At 38.1% G+C, this 21,825-nt stretch overlaps 1 protein-coding gene across 1 annotated transcript in view; it reads left to right on the top strand.

Annotated features, from left to right (window-relative positions):
• The window catches only part of mtor (mechanistic target of rapamycin kinase), a 145,916-nt gene that overhangs the window by 2,668 nt on the left and 121,423 nt on the right, over positions 1 to 21,825 (top strand). The window contains exons 5-20 of the mRNA XM_028452859.1: positions 795 to 995; positions 2,876 to 3,010; positions 3,755 to 4,030; positions 4,199 to 4,307; positions 5,304 to 5,487; positions 6,062 to 6,190; positions 6,284 to 6,528; positions 7,304 to 7,513; positions 7,585 to 7,790; positions 8,431 to 8,553; positions 8,682 to 8,765; positions 9,698 to 9,790; positions 10,403 to 10,537; positions 13,919 to 14,048; positions 19,697 to 19,947; positions 20,164 to 20,250. Of these exons, the coding sequence (XP_028308660.1) occupies positions 795 to 995; positions 2,876 to 3,010; positions 3,755 to 4,030; positions 4,199 to 4,307; positions 5,304 to 5,487; positions 6,062 to 6,190; positions 6,284 to 6,528; positions 7,304 to 7,513; positions 7,585 to 7,790; positions 8,431 to 8,553; positions 8,682 to 8,765; positions 9,698 to 9,790; positions 10,403 to 10,537; positions 13,919 to 14,048; positions 19,697 to 19,947; positions 20,164 to 20,250 (2,598 nt within the window). The remainder of the gene's footprint in view (positions 1 to 794; positions 996 to 2,875; positions 3,011 to 3,754; positions 4,031 to 4,198; positions 4,308 to 5,303; positions 5,488 to 6,061; positions 6,191 to 6,283; positions 6,529 to 7,303; positions 7,514 to 7,584; positions 7,791 to 8,430; positions 8,554 to 8,681; positions 8,766 to 9,697; positions 9,791 to 10,402; positions 10,538 to 13,918; positions 14,049 to 19,696; positions 19,948 to 20,163; positions 20,251 to 21,825) is intronic.

Raw genomic sequence — 21,825 nt, 5'->3', positions numbered from 1 at the left:
GAACATAACATTGCTCGCACAAGAGCGTCATGACGTCAGTAGCTGCAGGTTGTGTAAACATGTCTGATAATTAGCAGTCCAAAGTATATTAAAATGCGATGCAGTCAAAGCACAAAAAAGGTGTTAATGTGAGCTTCACTCCAGAACTTGGAAAGCGTTTTAATTTAGTCCCCTGAACTTGTAGCTGTCGACTATAAGAGAGCTCCAACCCAGCGACATTTTTGCCGTTAGCACATGTTTTCATCTATGTGCACAAATGTGAGTGAAATACTATAGAGCAATGGGAGCATCTACAGGAAGTTTCATCAAGACACTGACGTCATTGATCGGAATGGCAATATTCACAGCCGATCACAATAATGGCATAAAATGCAAAAAAAGGAATTTTTTTTTTCATTTGTTTTCTGTGATTAGTGTGATCGTGGAAGATGGGAGTCCCTAATTTATGTTGTGGTTCTTTTAATTTTTTGGAGCAGCAGTTGTTCCTTGATGAAATGAATGATATGCTTCAATAAGAATAATATAATATGCAGGTATTGTAAACTGCATATTGTAGGAACACTTTACTACTTTTGTGATTAAAAAAAAATCACAAAACAGTCCAGATGTGCATAAGTCACCACTGCTTGTTCTTTATTATTATTATTATTTAGATAAATACTGTATGTATCTGTGATTTTAAGGTTGTAAAATGTCTCTTTGTATTAATCAAACATGGCTCCAACAAAGACTGTCTGTCGTCTGAAGCACAGGGTCTCTGTTATTTATCTTATCCTGTGCTCCATCTCTTCCAGGTGCTGGTTCTGAGGGAACTGGCTGTGAGCGCTCCCACCTTCTTTTTCCAACAAGTGCAGCCCTTCTTTGACAACATCTTCTACGCAGTGTGGGACCAGAAGCAGGCCATCCGAGAGGGCGCCGTGTCCGCTCTGCGCGCTTGTCTCATCCTCACCACACAGAGGGAAACCAAGGAGATGCAGAAACCTCAGTGGTACAAGGTAAGACCTCCACCTGGATTCAGCTGGGTTTACATTGACACTCCCACTGAGGACGGATCATCCTTCCTGGCTGTGTTTTGTATTGTTTGCAGCTGTGTTGTTTGTTCTTTCTGTTGAACCGCTGCTCAGTTGATTTAGAGTTTTTTTTTTCACGTGCAAACTTTAAACTAAATGATCAATGATGAAATACGGCATCAAAATCTGTTGAAAATGAGTATAATCATGTAATTGGTATCATTTCACATAGAAAACTGTTCACAATACGATACATTACATGATGTTATTTTTACGAGATTGATACAGTACAATATTTAAAAAAGAAATATTACCAAAAATTATCATATTTATTGCATTTATTTCACTTTGAATTCTGTTTGAGCTTTTTTAAGTTTCAAACTAAATTAAAAAAAAAATGAAAGACTTTTACTTCTTAAAGTGCAAAAACTGGAAAAATTAGAACCACAGTTAATATAAGACGCTCACAAAAATCTGTTTTCCTAATCTGAAGGCCACATTATTAACCTTCATATCAGCGTTTAGAATATCAATTAATCTGACCATTAACACAGGAAAGAACGAAGCATTTGTATGCGTTTGTGTTGTTTTGATAATTTTCCAATATTTTCATTGTTGTTTTGTGTATATTTGTTATCCTTTTGTGTTTTTCTGTCATTTTGTTTTTTTCAGGGTCATTTTGTGTAATTTTATCATTCTCATGTTTTGGGAGTAATATTTAGTGTATTTCGGTTATCGTTTTGAAATTGTTGTTTGTTTTGTGAGGAATTTGTGTTTTTTTGTCATTTTATACGTTCATGTTGGGGGACACAAAAAAATTTGAGAAAGGACCGCATGTGGCCCCTGGGCCACCAGTTTCCCACTTCTGCCATAGACTGTTTATGGTTCACACATTTCCTTTGCTGGTCTGGGGGGCATTAACATGTCTCTGCTGCATTTTCTTTACGAGAAGAAGAACAGTAACAACAACAGAGGGTAGAGAGAGTCAGCATGTGTGAGATCTCGTCCCACCCCTATTGAAAACATGTTTAACTCACCAAGTCAAGTAAATGATCAATGCAATAAAAATGTACACACATTATTAGCTGCTTTTCCAATATCCTTGGAAATGCGCAAAATCTAAATTGCTCAATAAACGCGTATTAGAAACACCTGAATTTTGAAAAAAACACTCAAATATTACTAAAATGTTTTTACGCTTTCAAAAGGAGGTTTTTCAGACATTTTGATATTGAATTGTATCGCAAAAGCGCCATGGAAACACTTTTACTGCAATTACTGGGTCACATGACCACATCTCGCCGAGAAAACATAGTGCGGTACTTGTGGACAGAAGAGGAGACCGAGATATTTCTTATCATTATACTTAAAAATGATTACTGCCACATCAGACAGCAAACAACAAAAGAATGCTGAGTGTCAGAATGTTATGAACGTCCATCCAAGTCTTGCGGGATTGAGATTTCATGGGAGTTACGAGGCTGCTGCCCCTAAACAACCTTTAATGGAAACATGTTCAAAGCACAATTATACTTTGTCGACATTTAGAAATATGGCTTTTGTTTTGCGAAAAACTGAAATGGAAATGCAGCTAATGTTTCACATCATAGCCAGGCTGGTGGAGGTAAGCTACATCTGTAGCCACATGACCACTGATTTAATTCTTACATTGATGGTAAAGAAAGCGATGTTGGTTTGTGGAGCCACATGTGGAGCAGCAGGGTCTTGGGGTAGATCAGCATGTAGGAGAGATCTGTCACACAGACATTTGTTTCCATCCAGGAGGAGGAGGAGCTCTCACAATGTTTCTGACTGTGCTGAATAGGAGTTTGTTTTCTTCATGGTGTTATTGCGTCCTGTTACAGCAAACCTTTGAGGAGGCAGAGAAAGGCTTCGATGAGACTTTGGCCAAAGAGAAAGGAATGAACCGTGACGACAGGGTGCACGGAGCGCTGCTTATCCTCAACGAGCTGGTTCGGATCAGCAGCATGGAGGGAGAGGTGAACTCTCACTACAGACCGTCACGTTGTAGTGTCTTTCAGGGTTGGGGTCAATTACATTTTTCAGTTACAATTACAGTGACCAGCATTTTTTCCGATGATAATTATATTACAATTATTTTTTATCCTCAAAGTCAATTACAGTTACGTTCTCAATTACTAAAGTTCAATTACAATGAATCAACATTCTTGAGCCTGAAATAAATAACCTAATATAAGTTAACCTTCTTCTCATGTTAGCTTTCTGTTAGCTTCGCTTATGATAACTGGTCTTAAATCAGCTGTAGAATACACTAAAAACCAATATCTATTTTATAATCTCTTTTCTATTTATTGGTTACCTTCTTATTCTTCCTAATCAATGAAAATATGGGTTTTAATATTTATGGTGTGGGGCATGAGCCTTTTTTGTGTCAGTATACCCCTCGATTTATATCTTTTTTTATAATGGTAAAATGTGGGAAAGTTTGATATGAAGCATATTTTAATAATTGTTAACTACATATATGTAGAACTGTACATAGAACTGTAACATGGTTCCCCAGTTTAGCGTTAAATTATAATTGACAATTTTTATAGAACTTTCTGGGCAAATACAATTACAAAGTCAATTATCTAAACACAATTACAATAGCAACAGTTTTTAAAAAATTACAGTTGCAATTATCATTACGCCATAATTGTCATTAATGATCAATTACGCAATTACATTCATAAATGACCCCAACCATGGTGTCTTTGCAGCGCATGCGTGAGGAGATGGAGGAGATCACGCAGCAGCAGCTGGTCCACGACAAGTACTGCAAGGAGCTGATGGGATTCGGCACCAAGCCGCGCCACATCACGCCCTTCACCAGCTTCCAGTCGGTGCAGCCGCAGCAGTCCAACGCCCTGCTGGGCCTGCTGGGCTACAGCACACCTCAGGGCTTCCTCAGCTTCGGGGCCACGCCGGCGCCTGCCAGGACCTCGCTGGTGGAGAGCAGATACTGCCGCGAACTGATGGAGGAGCGGTTTGACCAGGTCAGTCTCACTGTGGAACAACTCTGAATGTGGACACATGAGGCCAATCGGCATCATTCATTCTTTTTTAGACATACAGTCTGTGTGAGAGATAAAGAAATTACAGTATGGAAAATTATAATAGATAATGGGGATAAAAATCTAATAATGAATATGTGCTTTGTTCAGGTGTGTCGTTGGGTGTTGAAGTACAGAACCAGTAAAAACCCTTTGATCCAAATGACCATCCTCAACCTGCTTCCACGCCTGGCTGCCTTCCAACCTCATATATTCACAGGTGAGACATGACTGCATCTCCATATATTGATGTGATCATCCAAGGAATTTTTGAAATAATGTATGTTTTTGTTACAAATTTGTGTGTTTTTGTTCCATTTTTAATGTATTTTCTGGTGGTTTTTTTGTATTTTGTAGTGATTTGAGGTGTTTACAAATTCATTTTGCATTTCCTTGCTGCTTCACTGTCTTTCCAAAGTTATTTTGTGCCTTAATTTATATTGTTTGTATTTCTGTTGCGATTTTCATTTTATTCTTTGTTTTTCTGTCATGTGTCAAATTAACTTAAATTTTTAGGGCCCCATGTGGCCCACAGGAAAAAGTGGAATTGACACAGAAAACATGAATAATTGTGTAAAATTACATACTAATTCAGTGTGGAGTTTTTTTTTGGAGACTCTGTGAATTCTTGAAATAATTTGTATTTTTGCTACAGTTTGCTATATTTTTGTTCCCTTTTTATTTTTAGGGTTTTTTTGAGTGATTTGAAGTGTTTACCAAATCATTTTGTATTTTCTTGCTATTACATTGTCTTTTTAAAGTCATTTTGTGTGTCTTCATGTATATTGTTTGTATTTCCTTTGTCGTTTTCGTTTTATTTTCAGTTTTTCTGTCATGTGTCTAATGAACTTCTTAAATTGCACACAGGAAAAAGTGGAATTGACACAGAAAATATGAGTCATTGTGTAAAATTACCAACTAATTCAGTAATTTGACATTTCAGTCCCTTCAAATTAAATCAAATTCTGCTATATTTCCAGAGGGTCACAGGGGGAAAATGACTGCACTCATGGCTGCAGTCATTTTTAATCACTGTTGCAAGAACTTAACATTTATTTTCAAAGTCCTGCACTTTTCCTCAAATTATTCCACACATTTTCTCCAAATTCAATAAAAAGTTGCTAAAACAAATTAAAGAATTTTAAGTTGAGATCCTGTAGCTAGCCACTGATATCTGTCACTTATTACTGATTGTTGGTCCTTTTTTTTTGAGCAGATCAGTACCTGTCGGACACAATGGGCTACCTGCTGGGCTGTCTGAAGAAGGAGAAGGAGAGGACGGCTGCTTTCCAGGCTTTGGGGCTGCTTGTCGTTGCAGTGAGGGCTGAAATCCAGCCGTACCTCACCAAGATCCTGGAAATCATCAAGGCTGCTCTGCCTCCCAAAGACTTTGCACACAAGTCGGTCACATTATCCATCATTCAGTCATTCATTCATTTACTACTTTATTCATAGTTTAGACCAGCTTGATCTTTATTTTCAGGCTGTTCAGCTGATGATATGAGAACTTAATGTCTTACTGATGTTTAAATTTAATATTTACTATATCTGTCGTGTGTTAGCTATCAAAGTGTGTGAGACCTTCATTGGGAAAGGTTCAAATTAATGGTTGAATATTATTTAAAAATTGTTGAGGATTTTTTGTTATTGTTTTTATCAATTAAATATTTAAAATATATTGTCATTAGAAATGCAGAATAGAATTTCTGTCAGATCAGATATAGAACAAAATGAATCCACTTTATTTTGTTTACAATAATAATTAGAAAAAATATGATAATAACTGTTACATACAATATAACAGTTAATACAATATTTCCATCTCCATCACAGTGAGTGAATTCCATTATTTCTTTCATGGTTTTAGCGACTTTTGGGCTCTAAAATCCAGTTTTTAATCAAATGGAATGCACCTAGCATTATCAGGATAAAACGTAATGTAATATCAGTTGTTGGTGTGTTATATGTGTGCAGGAGGCAGAAGTCTATGCAAGTGGATGCCACAGTGTTCACCTGTATCAGCATGCTCTCTAGGGCCATGGGTCCCAGCATCCAGCCAGACATCAAGGAGCTGCTGGAACCCATGCTGGCCGTCGGACTCAGGTACAACACGTCAGGAAGCGTTTTAGTTCCATTCTCGTGCCACTTCAGAGATTGGATTGTTCCTGAACTGTTTATGGGTTGTTTTGTGACCAGCCCTGCGCTCACGGCAGTGCTGTATGACCTGAGCCGTCAGATCCCACAGCTGAAGAAGGACATTCAGGACGGTCTGCTGAAGATGCTCTCCCTGGTGCTGATGCACAAGCCACTGCGTCACCCCGGCATGCCCAAAGGCTTGGCTCACCAGCTGGCCTCACCGAGCCTCACCAACATCCCAGAGGCCAGCGATGTGGGCAGCATCACGCTGGCCCTGCGCACGCTGGGAAGCTTTGAATTTGAAGGTTAGAACAACTGGGGTTTCGATACAGAAGTCTTCATTATTTCATTGGGGATTAAAACACTAGATGGCTTATGCTTCTTTAAGTTATTTATTTTTTGTGTTGAAAAATTGTTGCCTTTTTATCAATATAAAAGTGTAAGGAGCTAAATGGGAATAAAAACCCCACATTTAAAAAAATTTTATGACTTTATCATTTAGGAAATTAATGATGGCCCACAAAGTAGATGCACAGAATGACTCTTAAAAAATACAAAATCACAAAATATATACATAACAGCACAACAAAAATACACAAAATGGACAAAAAAATACACAAAATGACTCCCAAAAAATACAAAATTACAGAACATAACAACAAAAATACAAAATTACATGAAATACACAAAATGGTCAACAAAAATGCTCAGATTGGTCATTATTTTAAATGCTAACATGAAAGTTGAAAGTGTGGCTTTTGTTGTGATCAAAGTTGCCCATCTCTGATATAGACTAATAGGCACGTGCTGGCCATTTTGGTCCCTTAATTATTTAAATTGAACAGTATTTGTTTGTCAAACCATTAACAATACTTGTCTTTGCATTATTATTTTTTCATGTGTCTACAGAGTTATTACTGAGGACGTCTGTAGACGTTCAGATTCAGTACAATTCTCTTGTCAAAGAAAGGAAAATGCATATTTTTAGATTATTTACTTTATTTTGAACCAAGCTAGAATTGTCATGCATGTGTCATGTCTGTGTGCTGTGACATCACATGTGTCATCTTCTCTCACCAGGACACTCTCTCACCCAGTTCGTGCGTCACTGTGCCGATCACTTCCTGAACAGCGAACACAAGGAAATCCGAATGGAGGCGGCACGGACCTGCTCCCGCCTCCTCACGCCCTCCATCCACCTGATCAGCGGCCATGTTGTTAGTCAGACAGCTGTGCAAGTCGTGGCAGATGTGCTCAGCAAGCTGCTCGTTGTGGGCATCACAGATCCAGGTACGACCACAGCGGGAGCATTGAAAGTAGTGTCAGTTTGTGTGATTTGTTCCCGCTTGTTCCCCCCAAAGATCCCGATATCCGATATTGTGTTCTGGCTTCTCTCGACGAGCGCTTCGATGCCCACTTGGCACAAGCTGAGAACCTGCAAGCACTTTTCGTTGCTCTGAATGACGAAGTGTTTGAGATCCGAGAGCTCGCCATCTGCACCATCGGGCGCCTCAGCAGCATGAACCCAGCGTTCGTCATGCCCTTCCTACGCAAAATGCTCATCCAGGTATGAGATTTTTAAATTTAAGATATATCAATGCATTGTTTGATTATTAACTACATAGTTAAATGAAATGTTGATATTTCTTCAAAATACAACGTCATGTTGTATTTCACAGTCTGAGACGGTTTTATTTGAGGCTATTTAGTTTGATGACTTTTATTTTGAAACCTGAGGCTGTTTCATCTGATGCTGTTTAGTTTGACAAGTGAAGCCATTTGGTCTCACAAATGACAGAGGCTTTCCTGATGCGTGAGACCTGAGGATATCCTAAAATGTTCACTGTACTCGAGCAGCTTTAACTTAATACAAGCAGTCATTATAAAGTGTTACTTTTGTGATCAAAAGGAATATATATATATATATATATATATATTTATATATATATATATATACATATATACATGGTATATGCAATTTGCAAAAATGCTGTCGATTATTTATTTTAGTTAAGAAATTTTTTGAAATCTGGTAGGAAATTATACCTGATGCATTGCAGTTACGTCTGCACCCCACTAGGAAGCAGCAAAGCATCTAGTATTTATAGTATTTTGAAGATAATACAAACCTTTGTTATTGGAACATCCAATCTGATGAAATGCATGTTTTTAAATGGATTGAAAGAACAATGTGTATTTTGTGGCAGATCTTGACTGAGTTGGAGCACAGTGGTGTGGGCAGGAACAAAGAGCAGAGCGCACGGATGCTCGGCCACCTGGTCTCCAACGCCCCTCGACTCATACGGCCTTATATGGAGCCCATTCTAAAGGTAAGTATGCACCATGATTTATCTGTTAGATTGCAAAAAAAACCTATTAAAAAACGCTGGTTTTGTCTAATGATTGTTGTCCGATCAAAAGAAATGGAGCCTGAGTTTGGGTTTTGTTGTTTTTTCAGGCCCTTATCCTGAAGCTGAAAGACCCTGACCCCAATCCCGGAGTGGTCATCAGTGTCCTGGCAACTATCGGCGAGCTGGCCCAAGTAAGGCTTTCATTGTTTGTATTAAATTTTCAAGTTTAAGTTATACCTCCAGTAAGGACGGAGCGTTTTCACCAGGGTTTATTTATTTGGATTTATTTTTACAAGGATTTTGACAAAAATTTAAACCAAAGATAGATTTTACGCTATGGAAAATTCCATTACATTTTGGAGGGGATCAATATACCGATTCTGAATCAGTTAAAAAACAAAAATTGATAAATCCCTTTCTCTCATCATTGGCAAAATTAATGGCATATCTTGGTTCATAATTGATCGATCTTTCTGAAATTCAACTCAGTTATGTTGGGTTGATTCCTTAATTACCTCACCAGATTGTGTATTTCATTGCTATTTTTGACAAAACGAGGATGCCCATTTTGTCAAATCCATAATTGATGTGGATTTACAGTAAATTTCTTCCAAGCGTTTAAAGTGTGATCAATGTAGCATGAGCAGGATCAATGATCAGGATAACTGACAATATCTGGTAGAGGAGATCTGGCACTTGGTGGGGGTTTGTGCTCTCTGAGTGCTCTTATTTTCTCATGCATTAAAGACCAATCATATTGAGTATAGGATTTCAAAGGGCAGACCAAATGTGCGCATGTGATTGAGGACAGAAACAATGAAGTCATGATGTCAGGGATTAAGAAGATAAAACCTTGACCTGTTCTTCAGCTTAGAATTGTTGCAATTAGAGTTGTATCTCTAAATCGGATAAGAGTGTTTCTGGATATAATTTAGAAATACTTGAATATGTTTCCCAACTTTTTGGCTAATCAGAGTGAAAAACTTGTCAGTTTTAGTTAATATTGAAGGATAACAGCTTATTTCCATTCTGGATTCTGCTATATTGTGTTATGCAACTCTGTAACTATCTTCTAAGATTTCCTCTGCTCTGTTTTGATTGGTTCTGCATCTGCTTGTTACAGGTGAGTGGCCTTGAGATGAGGAAGTGGATGGATGAGCTTTTTCCTATCATCATGGACATGCTGCAGGACTCGTCCTCACTGGCAAAACGACAGGTATTCACCTGATTTTCATTTTTGTAGATAACTCAATGCTCTTTTTGAATGAAAGCACGAGGAATACAACAATTGCAAATACAAGGAAAGTAAAAAATGTGTCTTGATAGAAGTTTTTCCACTAAAGTCTACTGATGTCAGTCCAATCCAATATCAGGCATGAACCGTACATACTGTTATTACTTAATTTGTAGTGAGGAATGCTAGAACAGTCTTCATCAAGTACTATTACTCATATAGAATTAGTAATAGTCAGCAACACTAGGTACAAGAAAAAAACTACTTTTTACAAATAACTAATGCATTAAAGAGATTTAAACCTTAAACAGAAGAATATTCTACAATTAAATAATAAAATAAATGAGAAATAGTCTTAATAAATCCAATAAAAAGAAATGATGTATCGGAGGGCTTTTATTAGATCTTTTAGATGGGGGCTGATATAATCTGATACTCGTCTTAATGCTGATATTAAAATATTAACTTAAAAATAATATTATTTAATTCATCACAAATTCCTAGACACCTTAGGGTTGAAATGAACTGTTACTGTAACAGTGTTTCCCTAGCATTGTTTTCTTCATATTTTGTCTACATGTGACTCTCCACCAGGTGGCGCTGTGGACCTTGGGCCAGCAGGTTGCCAGTACAGGCTACGTGGTGGAGCCTTACAGAAAGTACCCGTCTCTTTTGGAGGTGCTGCTGAACTTTCTCAAGACTGAACAAAACCAGGGAATCAGGAGAGAGGTGCGGATGCAAGTTTCCCATTTGATCCCTTTTACTCCCAGCTCTGGTTGTCATGGTGACACGTGATTGACTTTCCAACATTCAGCATTAAATCATGTGCCCGTATTCACAAAGCTTCTCAGAGTTCTCTCAGAGAGTTCTTAACTTAGCCTAAAAAGTCCTAGCAGGGAATCTTAGCTTAGAAGTGATTCAGGAAGTTTCTGAGTGCAACACTGAGCAAGGAGGGACAGAAACTTTTATCTTACTGAGAAGCATAGGCAGAGTTTGAGATTGTTGTCAGGGGGGGCAAAAAAAAATTCAATATATAGAACATTTTGAGTTTTACGTTATGTACCAATGTAACTATTTTTATTTTCTAATTTCTCATTTCTGTAACATAAGTTTTGAAAGCTGTATAATGGACCTGCTAAAATAAATCCAAAATGCAGTTGGAAATGTTCAGCACCCTAGTGTAACTTAAAGAAGGAGAGAGTAAAGTTGCTCAAATTAAGCAGTGTTATTATTTATGATGTTCTACAATATATATCATGCAACACTGGATACATGTGCTTTGATATGGGAGATAGGGACAGACTTGGTGGCAGTTGTTTTTCACTAAGTTAAACAACCGGTAGGAGAGAGTAAAAGGATCCAAATAGATTAAAAGCATTTAAAAGTCCAACAACGTAGATTATAGCATTAAAAGTCTCTAACAACATAACTCCGCCTTTGCTGATTGTCTATGAGCTTCCGCAGTTAATGGATGCCAATTTTGTCGCGGGGGAGACAGGTGGGGTAGGCTAAGCACTTGTCCAGATACACCGCTTTGTATCTGGACAAGTGTGCACTAATCGCAGGGTTTGCTCGTTCTCTGTTCCAGCCGCTTGTTTTTTCGTTGCATCGCAGCTCTGGATGTAACGATTCACTCAACTACCGATATGATCGATTCACGATACTGGGTTCACGATACGATTCTCTCACGATTTATTTTACAAAATGGGACTGTAGAAAAATGATGACTGAAAAATATTCCTTTATTTTTTTGGGGGAAAAAACTTGTTTTCCTTTTATTTTTCATTCTCAAAAGAAACCCTTGATAAACTATTCAAAACAATGCAATTTAACTAAAAATAAATCTTGAATGAAATAAATAAAGGAATAATACAAATGAAGAAAAGCCTCTTAATTTAAATTCTGTTCTATAGTAAACAATGCAAAACTGCATAATAGTTATTTTTAAAAGTGCAACTGAAAATGTATTTTGTGCCTTAACAATTGGACTTAAAAAAAAAAACAGTAATTTCACTGAATTTAGGTCAGATATCTGTTTGGACCAGCAGAGGGCACTAGTAGCCCAGTGGTCGGTTGGCATGCAGATATCTTGCAGTGAAGAAGAGATGCTATGCTAGCAGACAAAGCTAATAAAAAAACTTGACTTTTACAGATATTCACGTAATATTACAGATATTTTTTCGGTGCTAAAGGGGTAAGGAATCATTTATGAACATGTTTAAAAGTAGAAGGCGGCCAGAAAGAAAGTATTAGCAGATTCCGTCCGCCGCCAACACTTATGGATAGCCCTCTGCTGGTTAAAAAAAGTACCGTATTTTTCGGATTATAAGGCGCACTATCAATGAATGGGTCTGACTAGGTCTATTTTCATACATAAGGCGCACCGGACTATAAGGCGCACCGGTTTGTTATAATTATTATTATTATTATTATTATTATTAAGATGCATTAAGTGAAACAAAATAGTCAGATAAGTCAAACTTTATTCAACTCATTAACAATAACTCTCAACATTGTTCAGGTTTAACACATAAAATACAGAACAATACACTCACTTTTTCAGTTCAGTATGTTGAAGCACAGTACAGGTACATATCACTCCACGAGGCGCCTGACTACAGTAGCCCTAAAGTGCCAAAAATCCATCAAGCAGTGCAGCTTCATTGTTTACCAAAGTTGTACTAAAACATTTTGACATATTAATTTCATACATAAGGCACACCTGATTATAAGGCGCACTGTCGATATTGGAGAAAATTAAAGGATTTTAAGTGCGCCTTATAGTCCGAAAAATACGGTACTACGATTCAATTTTCACAGTATCGATGTGAACAGTGATACCTATGAATCGATTTTATAACAGCCTTAAGATTAATCGTTACATCCCTAATCACTGCAAACAACAGACTTTATGTCTATGGATCACTCACGTGTCCTCCATGTTGCAAACAAAGTTCTGAGCTGCTACGGGAAGCAGGAGTGTTTAATGTCATCTGCTGCTGGTTCTTTAAAACTGTTTTACTTGATTTTATTTTGTGAACCTTTTAATTTTATGTCGCTGTTTTTATTATTTCCTAGTCACGGTGTTTTGGCACTTCAATATTATGTACATCATATTTTTTCGAATGAATTTGGGAAAACTTAAAATGAAAACTTTTAAACACAAGGGAGAGCAATGGCCCCTTCCCCTGCAAACTCTGCGTATGCTGAGGAGGTGTGGTTGACCCCGTTGCTGGCTATGACACAGTCTGCTAAAAGCTGTGATTGGTTGTTTGAGAAAGGAAAAGAGAAAAAGCGCTCTGCATGTACTCCTTGTAGGAGGAGATTGAAGCACACAGAGAAGTTCTTCTTAAACAGGTGAATGTTGTAGTCTACCGTTAACGCTATGGCTGCTGTCATTGCTTTCTTTGATGTTAATAATAAAGAATTTTTTACGCTCTTTGACTGAACTGTTTAGCTTTTTGTTAACATAAGCACCTCGCCTTGTGATGATGCAGTTATGCAAATGTGAATGACACCAACAACACCAGGGAAAACCGCTATGCCAATGAATGCCTGTTTGTTGACCTGCAACAAGTGAGAATCCAGCAGAAAGCGTACAAATCCATCCAATTTTGAACCGCTTGCTCCTTTTCTGGGTCTCAAACAAATTAGCAGGCCTGTTTTTGGCTGAGGATAACATGCAAACTCCAAAAACATGTGATGCTACCCTCCACCCACACATACACATTTCTGCTAACATGCTATATATTTCTATAGCAGTGACCCTGAGCAGGAATGTTGGCTTTGGAAGGAGTTGGATGTTATGTTGGACTTTAAAGCTGATTTCCATCTGCAGGCCCTCGGGAAGCTTAGAAAAAGGAATTAAGACACACATGTAAAAGAAATGACTAGACAAATTGACGTACCAACATACATTAAAAGCCACAAGATCAATATTAGGTCTGCCATTATCATACCAAAGCCACTATTTATTTCTCAAATGTCCTCCTGAAACGAAAGCTTGTTGTTAGCATGGGACTACTACACTTTAACTGGATTTTACTTTAGGAGCAAACAACCAACCATCAGTAGCAGTAACATTACTAATCCCATGTATTTCTCCTTCAGGCTATTCGTGTTCTGGGTCTTCTTGGAGCCCTGGATCCCTACAAGCACAAGGTGAACATCGGCATGATCGATCAGTCTCGAGACGCCTCCGCTGTCAGTCTGTCCGAGTCCAAGTCCAGTCAGGACTCAGGTAGGCACTGAAGCAGCATCAGCAGCATGAGAACAGTTCAGCACCAAGAGCTACTCTGCAGATCACTTTAACATTATATTTGCATTCCTTCATTTTTTAGTAGGATCAGATTTTTAGGTCAACAGCTGGAAAATCTTACAATTAATAACAAGAAGGTCTTTTGAAACCGTCAAACTGGAGCTGAGAGATTTATTTTTTTTAATGTGTGTGATTTTAGTGTGACTTTGTTAGTACGAGTTAGAGAGCTGGAAATACTTTTCATACAAGGTTTAATTATTTTGCATACTTGGATGCTTGACACAGATTTAAATGTGTTGGGTTTGGACTAAAACTGGAACTAAGCCTTTCAGAAAAAGTCTTTAATGGTGTAATTTTGGAGGGACAATAGACAGATTTCAGGCAATGATCCTCAGCTTTAACTCTAAACATGACCTTTACAACTCATTAAGGATATAGAAATACCTAAATAATCAAACAAGAGAACTCAGAGAGCGCAACCCTTGGCCAAGAGCCAAATTGCCTCTTTGCCAGATATTGTCAGTTATCTGGATCATTGATCCTATATCATGGTACCATGATCATTCACACTTTAAAGGCTTAAAATAAGTTTATAACCCCAATAATAACCATATAGTAGTTCCAAATGTATGGGCACCCCCATATAAAAAGAACGCCTAACTCTGTGTGGTAGTTGAGCAACCAACCCGACAAAACTGTGTCAAATTTTATAAAGACCGGTCAATTACAAACTGAGATAGGAATAAAAAAAAATTAAATAAATAAATCCAATAAAAAGAGAGAGGGATTTTTCCATTCGTTAAACTGATCAAGAATCAGTATATTGATCCGGATCCCCTCCAAAACGTAATGGAATCTTCCATGGCTTAAGGTCTCTCTTTGGTAAAAAATTTGTAAATATCTGTTTCGGAACTTTGACCAAATCCTGCTTAAAATCAAACAAATAAATAAATGCTGGTGAAAAAATATAACCCCCTTGGCATAGGTAAAAATAACATAAATAATACCAATTTGTATCCTATTTAAAGTGCAGAAAGTGCCACTCTGCAAGAAGATTACAAAAATGGACTCACATTTCATGGCAGTCTAAAATAAAACCAAATTGTGTCATCATGATGACACCCTTCAAAAAAAATAGGGTTTTTTTTTAAATGTTGCATGAGATATTGTCTCACTTTTAGTTTTTACCATAAGAAACATTTTAAAATTGGTAAAAGGTGATGCAAAAATGGGAAGTTACTAAATCAAATTGATACTGAGCTTAAGTGGGCCAGTCCAGGGAAAAGGTCAAAAGTCAAAGCTGCAATGCAAAAACATCAGGAAACGAAACTGATGGAGCTTTTATTGCTGCAGAAAACTATAAAACTAAGAGTTGTTCTTGTACACATATTCCACTTATTTTACTCTTCTCCAGGTAGTTAGATATTTGCTTCTGCTTCAAAACTAATGTTTTGCAACCAATCGTAGGCAAAGCCACTGCTTAGTGCAGAGGGCCATGAACAGCCATGTGAGTGGTCCAAAGAGTGTTTAACATTCAGGGGTGCTCATCACCTCTTTGGTCGCTCACTTCCACCTATTGTACCTTGTTGACCTGGTGAGGCTTCCGTAACTGGCTGTGCATCTCTCCATCATCATGTGAACTGCCCTCTCTGTGCTCATAAACCAACAAAATGTCACTTCCAATGTTTAAGTCCAAGATTTAGTCACTGTTTGGCACTGTAAACCTTTACAGCTTAGTGAAGTCTCACCATAGCGACTAAACACAACTAAGTCTTTAATACCTTGCCTTGTCTCCAAAACATCGGTGGTTTTGGTTTGAGGACCTTTTGGTAGGAAATGCTTTTTAGGGATCTAATTTCCCTCTTCTGTCAGATCTGCAGTCAATTAAAGAAAAGATAAATCATTTAAAATGGGGATCTGCCAGATCCATAACCCTGACCACTGTAGGCTCTCATGTGGAGGAGGTTTGAAAGTGATCCACTCCAGACAGATTACAAGCATCTTTTTGAATTCGAGAATTTGGATCTCCAGTGTTTACAGTAGGAGACTGATCACATGTTCAGACTGCATGCTGCAATAACAAATAAACGTGCGGCACATTTTGTCCTCAGTCATTCAGATTAAAAGGTCTCTGTGTCATCATCAGAACCACATGGGTTCACTTTCCACTAACTACAACAGATCTCACTGAAAAGTGGAGAACTTTGATGGTTTGCTCAAACAATGTCATTCACCGGAGAGCTTGAAATTTCATAATGATACAAAAACTGCGCGTCTGTCGTCATTCATGTGAGTTCTGTATGAAGAACACTGGGTTGTGATCTCAGAATTTGGCCTTGAACTCTAAGGTAATGGTTTTAACAGTTCTTCCACTAAATGGACTGCGACCAGAACTGTGAGATTTCTTGGCCGTTGTCATGGTATTGAGCACCAACATCTTCCACAGGTTAGACTTGTAATGTGTAAAATAATGATTTGGTAATAATCTCATCTGCCTGAGATTCATTATGACACTGAGTAAACAGAAACTGTTCAGTGTTATCTCCCTTTAATGTGTCGTTGTGGAGAAAATATTTATTACACATGGCAATAACCTAAATATCCCTACTGTTGCTTTACTTAAATACACTGATTGGTCTTTGTAGGCTGTAGATTCAAACACATAGCCATCCATCACCACCATTAATCTCCACTCGCTGAAGGCCAGAATAATAAAAAGATCCCACAGCAAAGCTCATCTCACAGGCCGGCAGACTTTTCACCAGTTTGTCACGTCTTCAGAGACCGAGTGGAGACAACCATAGCAGCTGTACTTCTGAATACCAGACGTCTGTATTCTCAGATGCATTGTAAAATTCCAAAGCTCTGTATAGAAGGATGAATGATGAGGCACCCTTTGCTTCGGACGTCTTGAAAACATCCATAAAAAACCCACTTGTTTGGAAAATAATGATGTGCTATAAATGTTTAATAAGGACTGGGTTTGTTTGGAGAATAGCAACAACTCTTGCTTTGTTATTGTTTTGATGACAAGCACAGCTTCTAGATGTTTCCACAGCTCAACTTTTATCGATGAGAAATGCCTTTTCAGTGGAGTTATTGAGAGATGGGTGGTTTCACATTGTGCTGCATTGAGCTTCCATTGAACTAAGCCAGAAATCCTATTTATGTGCCACAGCGAGGACAACTGGAGTAATGTATGATTTACTGGTTTTAAGATGCCCTCACCTCCTACAGCCACAGATGCACTAATAAAGCCAAGCATGTAATACCAACATGTCTGAAGGTTCTCTGTCTGCTTTAAACCAGACATGAGCAACTGATGTCCCTTGGTCTGGGTTTATATATCTCCAAAAACACAAAATGACAACAAAAGTAGTACGAAATGGCTCCAAAACCACCCAAAATGACAAAGTAAACACCCAAAACAGAAATATACAATATGCCTCCAAAATACACAGAAGGACAAAATAATACACAGTCTATAAAGATAGACAGAATTATGACAAAAATACACAATAACTCTCAAAACACAAAATGGTTACAAATTTTCACAAAATTACTCAAAAGACTCAAAAACGACAACAAAAATACTACGAAATGGCTCCAAAAACAGAAAAATATGACTTGCCTCCAAAAATAAACAGAAAGACAAAATAATGCACAAGGTCTATAAAGATATACATAATAAACATACAAAATTCCACAAACTGAGACAGAATAACAGACTAAAGCCTTTGTTCTTTCCTGTATTAATGTTCAGATTGGTCTTTATTCTGAACACTGACATGAAGGTCAAAAGATGCCCACCTCTGCCTTTAACACTACAGTATCGATCCCAGGCTCCAAGTCAGTTTCAGAACTGAACAAGCTTTTTAGGGCATACATTTCTTTCTTCTTTAGTCCTCCTTAATGCTTCAGTTTAGCCAAACTATTACTGTATACGGTTTTGTTAAAAAATGATAGCAGTCCTACATGACGAACCACAATAGTGGTTAAATACTAGTCGATTTAGTAGAGTCAGGGAAAACCGTTTTCCCAGGTCTGTGTAATTTAATAAATGATTCACAGAAACATTTTTCAAAATAAGAGCAGTGTGTTGTTTGATTAGTGAGGTCATTAATCCTGTGAAAAAAACATGTTGTCCGTGCACTTCTAGAAAACCTGAAAAAATATGTAATTCCAGAGATTGATGGGTGACCGTGGTGACCGGGTCATCTTCTAATTGGGTGGTTGGGGTTCGATCCTATGGCTATACCTGTCTATGCGTCCTTGGGCAAGACACTGAACCCTAAGTTGGTGCTAATAGTCTACTAGCACCTTGCATGGCAGCTCTGTCCCCTACACGTAAATACTTGTGATTCACAGAAATGCTCATTTCTAAAGGTTTTTCCATTATTAGAGTAAATATTTAAGTTGTTAAAGAAAAGTGCAGACACTGCTATTTTGCTAACGGCTCAATATTAATTTTTCCTAATTTTCTCTCTCATGTTATCAAAAAAAAATCAATACAGTTTTGATATTGAATATCATGTGCAATCTTCCCAATGCATGGAAATATTTTGAACACAAGTGTAAGTTCTTCAAACCACGTTTGTATTTAACCAAGTCATGAACAGTTCAATCAAATTTGACCCACTTTAGCAGGTGCCTTATTCTCGGAAAGCATCCCCTTAAACTATTAATGACATTCCTAACCAGGCCTTCACTCATCCATCAAAACTCGAGAGATGTTGACCCACTGAAACCTGGAAGACACTGAAGTAGCTGTACCCTCACACGCACACGCATCAAACTGAAAGGCCCCAGGACTCAACTGGCCTGCAAGATACATTTATGAGGCCAGTACAAAGGCTGCCTTCACCATTAAAGGCTGAACCTTTTGAAAAGGTGTAAACTTTAAAAAGGAAAAAGCTAGAATTCCTTTTGAACCTATGAATAGTTTAGAAGCAGGCACAAACTCAGAATCAACAATCTCAGGCTTGATTGAACAAATTTCTGAATTTAGGACTTCCAAGTTTCCCTTACTTTTAACTACAATTTCCAGCCATGTAATAGATCCAAATAGACCAAAACTATGCCGGCTATACGCTAATTAATAATATCTGATCCAGTGCTCATTGAGCTAATATTCCAATGTGAGTATTGGATGTTGTTTTGCAGAAATGTCCAGAAGATCGTACAAATAAAGCAACGTACGTACGTAATAAAGCAAAACCAGCTGAATGGCACAGCACGAGTAAACACATCCTGTGTTTATTTTGGCGTGCCAACAGGTTTCAGTCATTTTCCTTTGTGTTTCAGTCAGAGCACGCACACGGCACATTGCCATTAACAGGTAAACAGCAGCTCTTTAGCCACCAGCGTGTTCTACATTTCAAAATTTTAGTCGACGACAGGTGACGGCATTTGTTGGCGTTGACTTTGCAGCGACAGAATAAACTCCAATATTCCTGACACTAATATCATGCATCTGCTGCCTTTATTGTTATAGGAACATAATGTTGTCTGTTTTGTGTTGGGGATTAGGTTTTTTTTAACCTTTATTTTAGGGACTTTTGTTTTTCAAGCATGCCAGTATAAATTTCTAGAAACAATAATGACAATATACTCTTACCGTCCCTCCGTAGCGGACTACAGCACCAGTGAAATGCTGGTGAATATGGGCAACCTCCCTCTGGATGAGTTTTACCCCGCCGTAGCAATCGTCACTCTGATGCGGATCCTTCGAGACCCATCGCTCTCCAACCACCACACGATGGTCGTCCAGGCTGTGACCTTCATTTTCAAGTCTCTGGGGCTTAAGTGTGTCCAGTTCCTGCCACAGGTCATGCCCACTTTCCTCAACGTTATTCGGGTCTGCGATGCCAGTATCCGAGAGGTAGGTAGCACATGACTCAAACATGTATCAGAAATAAGCTGATGAGTCAATGTGCAGACATCGACACTTGAACAGTTAATAACAGGAACTTTTCTTCTGATAGTTGTTTAGAGGTAAAGACCAGCATCTTTGTTCAAATGCATATTAATGGATCGTGGGGGATTGAATGCAAATTAAGCTATTTGTTTATACAGTTCCTGCGTCTTGTCCTTCCAGTTCCTCTTCCAGCAGATGGGAATGGTGGTGTGCTTTGTGAAGATTCACATCCGCCCCTACATGGATGATATCTTCACCCTCATCAGAGTGAGTAACAAAGAGGACTGTTCTTCTCTTGAAATACCCATCAATTAATCCTTTCTTGTAGTCAAAGTCATCCAAACATCTGAGATCTCTAATTGTAGTGAGTTATGTGCCAGGCTTGCCTTTTTTTGCTCAAAGCACCAGAATTAGGGCCTCCAATTTTCTGTGGTAGTGTCAAAAAGAACAGAAAAACAACACAATTTGAGCTGTTTTTGTTTTTTCTTCTCTCTCTCTTTTTAAAAAATTTAAATTGGGCCCCAATATGACACAGACACCTCCATTGCATGTTTTCGAACAAGATCACACATTTACACGCTAATTTTCACTGGGAAATGGTTGATTGAATGTCTAGAAAATATGAAAAACGGAGGAACATGTCCAAGTCCGCCCATTCTTCTGTTCAAAATCTTGCCTAATGTGTTAAAGCTGATATCCGGAGGATGAAAAGAGAGAAAATTAAAAAGCGAACGTCTCATAACAACAACGTTTTAACGCACCAACACGTGTAGTATTGTTTTTCACTAATAAAACTCTTATGGTAGTTTGATGAAAATATGTTTACCATGAGAAATGTTGCCAAATCAGGGTCCGTTTGGAATCCTTTTAAAAGCCGCAAGTCCCTCCACTTTTGAAAAGTAGCTCCAAGATAAATTTTGTTGTGGTCACGAAGACTGTTATCCGCAAGCTTTGTACCTGGACTTTTCTATAGTTTTTTAGTAGAAGCTTTGGACTTTCGGAGCACTCCTCCATGATGCTCTGCTGCTTAGAGTGATACCCGTTTGCTGCTTTGTTTTTGTGCACAGTTTATGCACGCGCATTCACATTCTCCACTACAGGCAGTCAAAGCCTGTTGGCTGGGCGTTCGCGGCGCAATTTGCCATTTGTATAGGGGGTCTATAGGATGAAGGCGGGACTTGTGTACATTGACGTTTATGAATGACTACCGGCAGAAGACCATAGTAAAAGTCTAGTTAGGTATTTTTTCGCGTTTCAAAAGAATCGTACATAAACATAGATTTCTCAGAAACTCCAGATATCAGCTTTAACATTCCACAAGTGATCATGTGAATGAAAATGAATGTTTTTAATGTGTTGTAAAGAACAAGTGGTTCAGAATACTATGACTCCATTCCAATGTGAACAGGCTCCGGTACAAAGACAGGTTTATTTCTTAGTGTATTAGAGGAACTGGTGATCATTTTACCTGGTGACACATCGCGGCAGAAGCAATACACCGCCAATCACACGGCGTTGTGGGACTTTGTGCAAAACATGAGTGATTCAAAGGTTAGCTGTAATTAAAGGGTTTCACAAATATTGTTTTGGGACCATATCACATATTTCCTTGGTATTTGTCCGGTTAAACAGGTGGCTGAGGGTCTAGCAATGTAGCTAATGGACATGTTAAGCTCTGGTTTCATAATCTTGCGTGATTTCAGCGTAGTTGAATCTATTAACCATATTTATCATGTTTGGTATAATTTTGGGAAGTTTAATAGTCAGTACAGGGTTCCTGTGGATCCTTAAAAAGTCATCATAGATTTAAAAATAAGGCCTTAATTGTCATTAAAATGCTTA

The sequence above is a fragment of the Gouania willdenowi genome, chromosome 7 (genome assembly GCF_900634775.1).
Source record: "Gouania willdenowi chromosome 7, fGouWil2.1, whole genome shotgun sequence".
Taxonomy (NCBI): domain Eukaryota; kingdom Metazoa; phylum Chordata; class Actinopteri; order Blenniiformes; family Gobiesocidae; genus Gouania; species Gouania willdenowi.
Note: the sequence above shows the minus strand (reverse complement) of the source record. Positions and strands in the feature narration are given on the sequence as shown.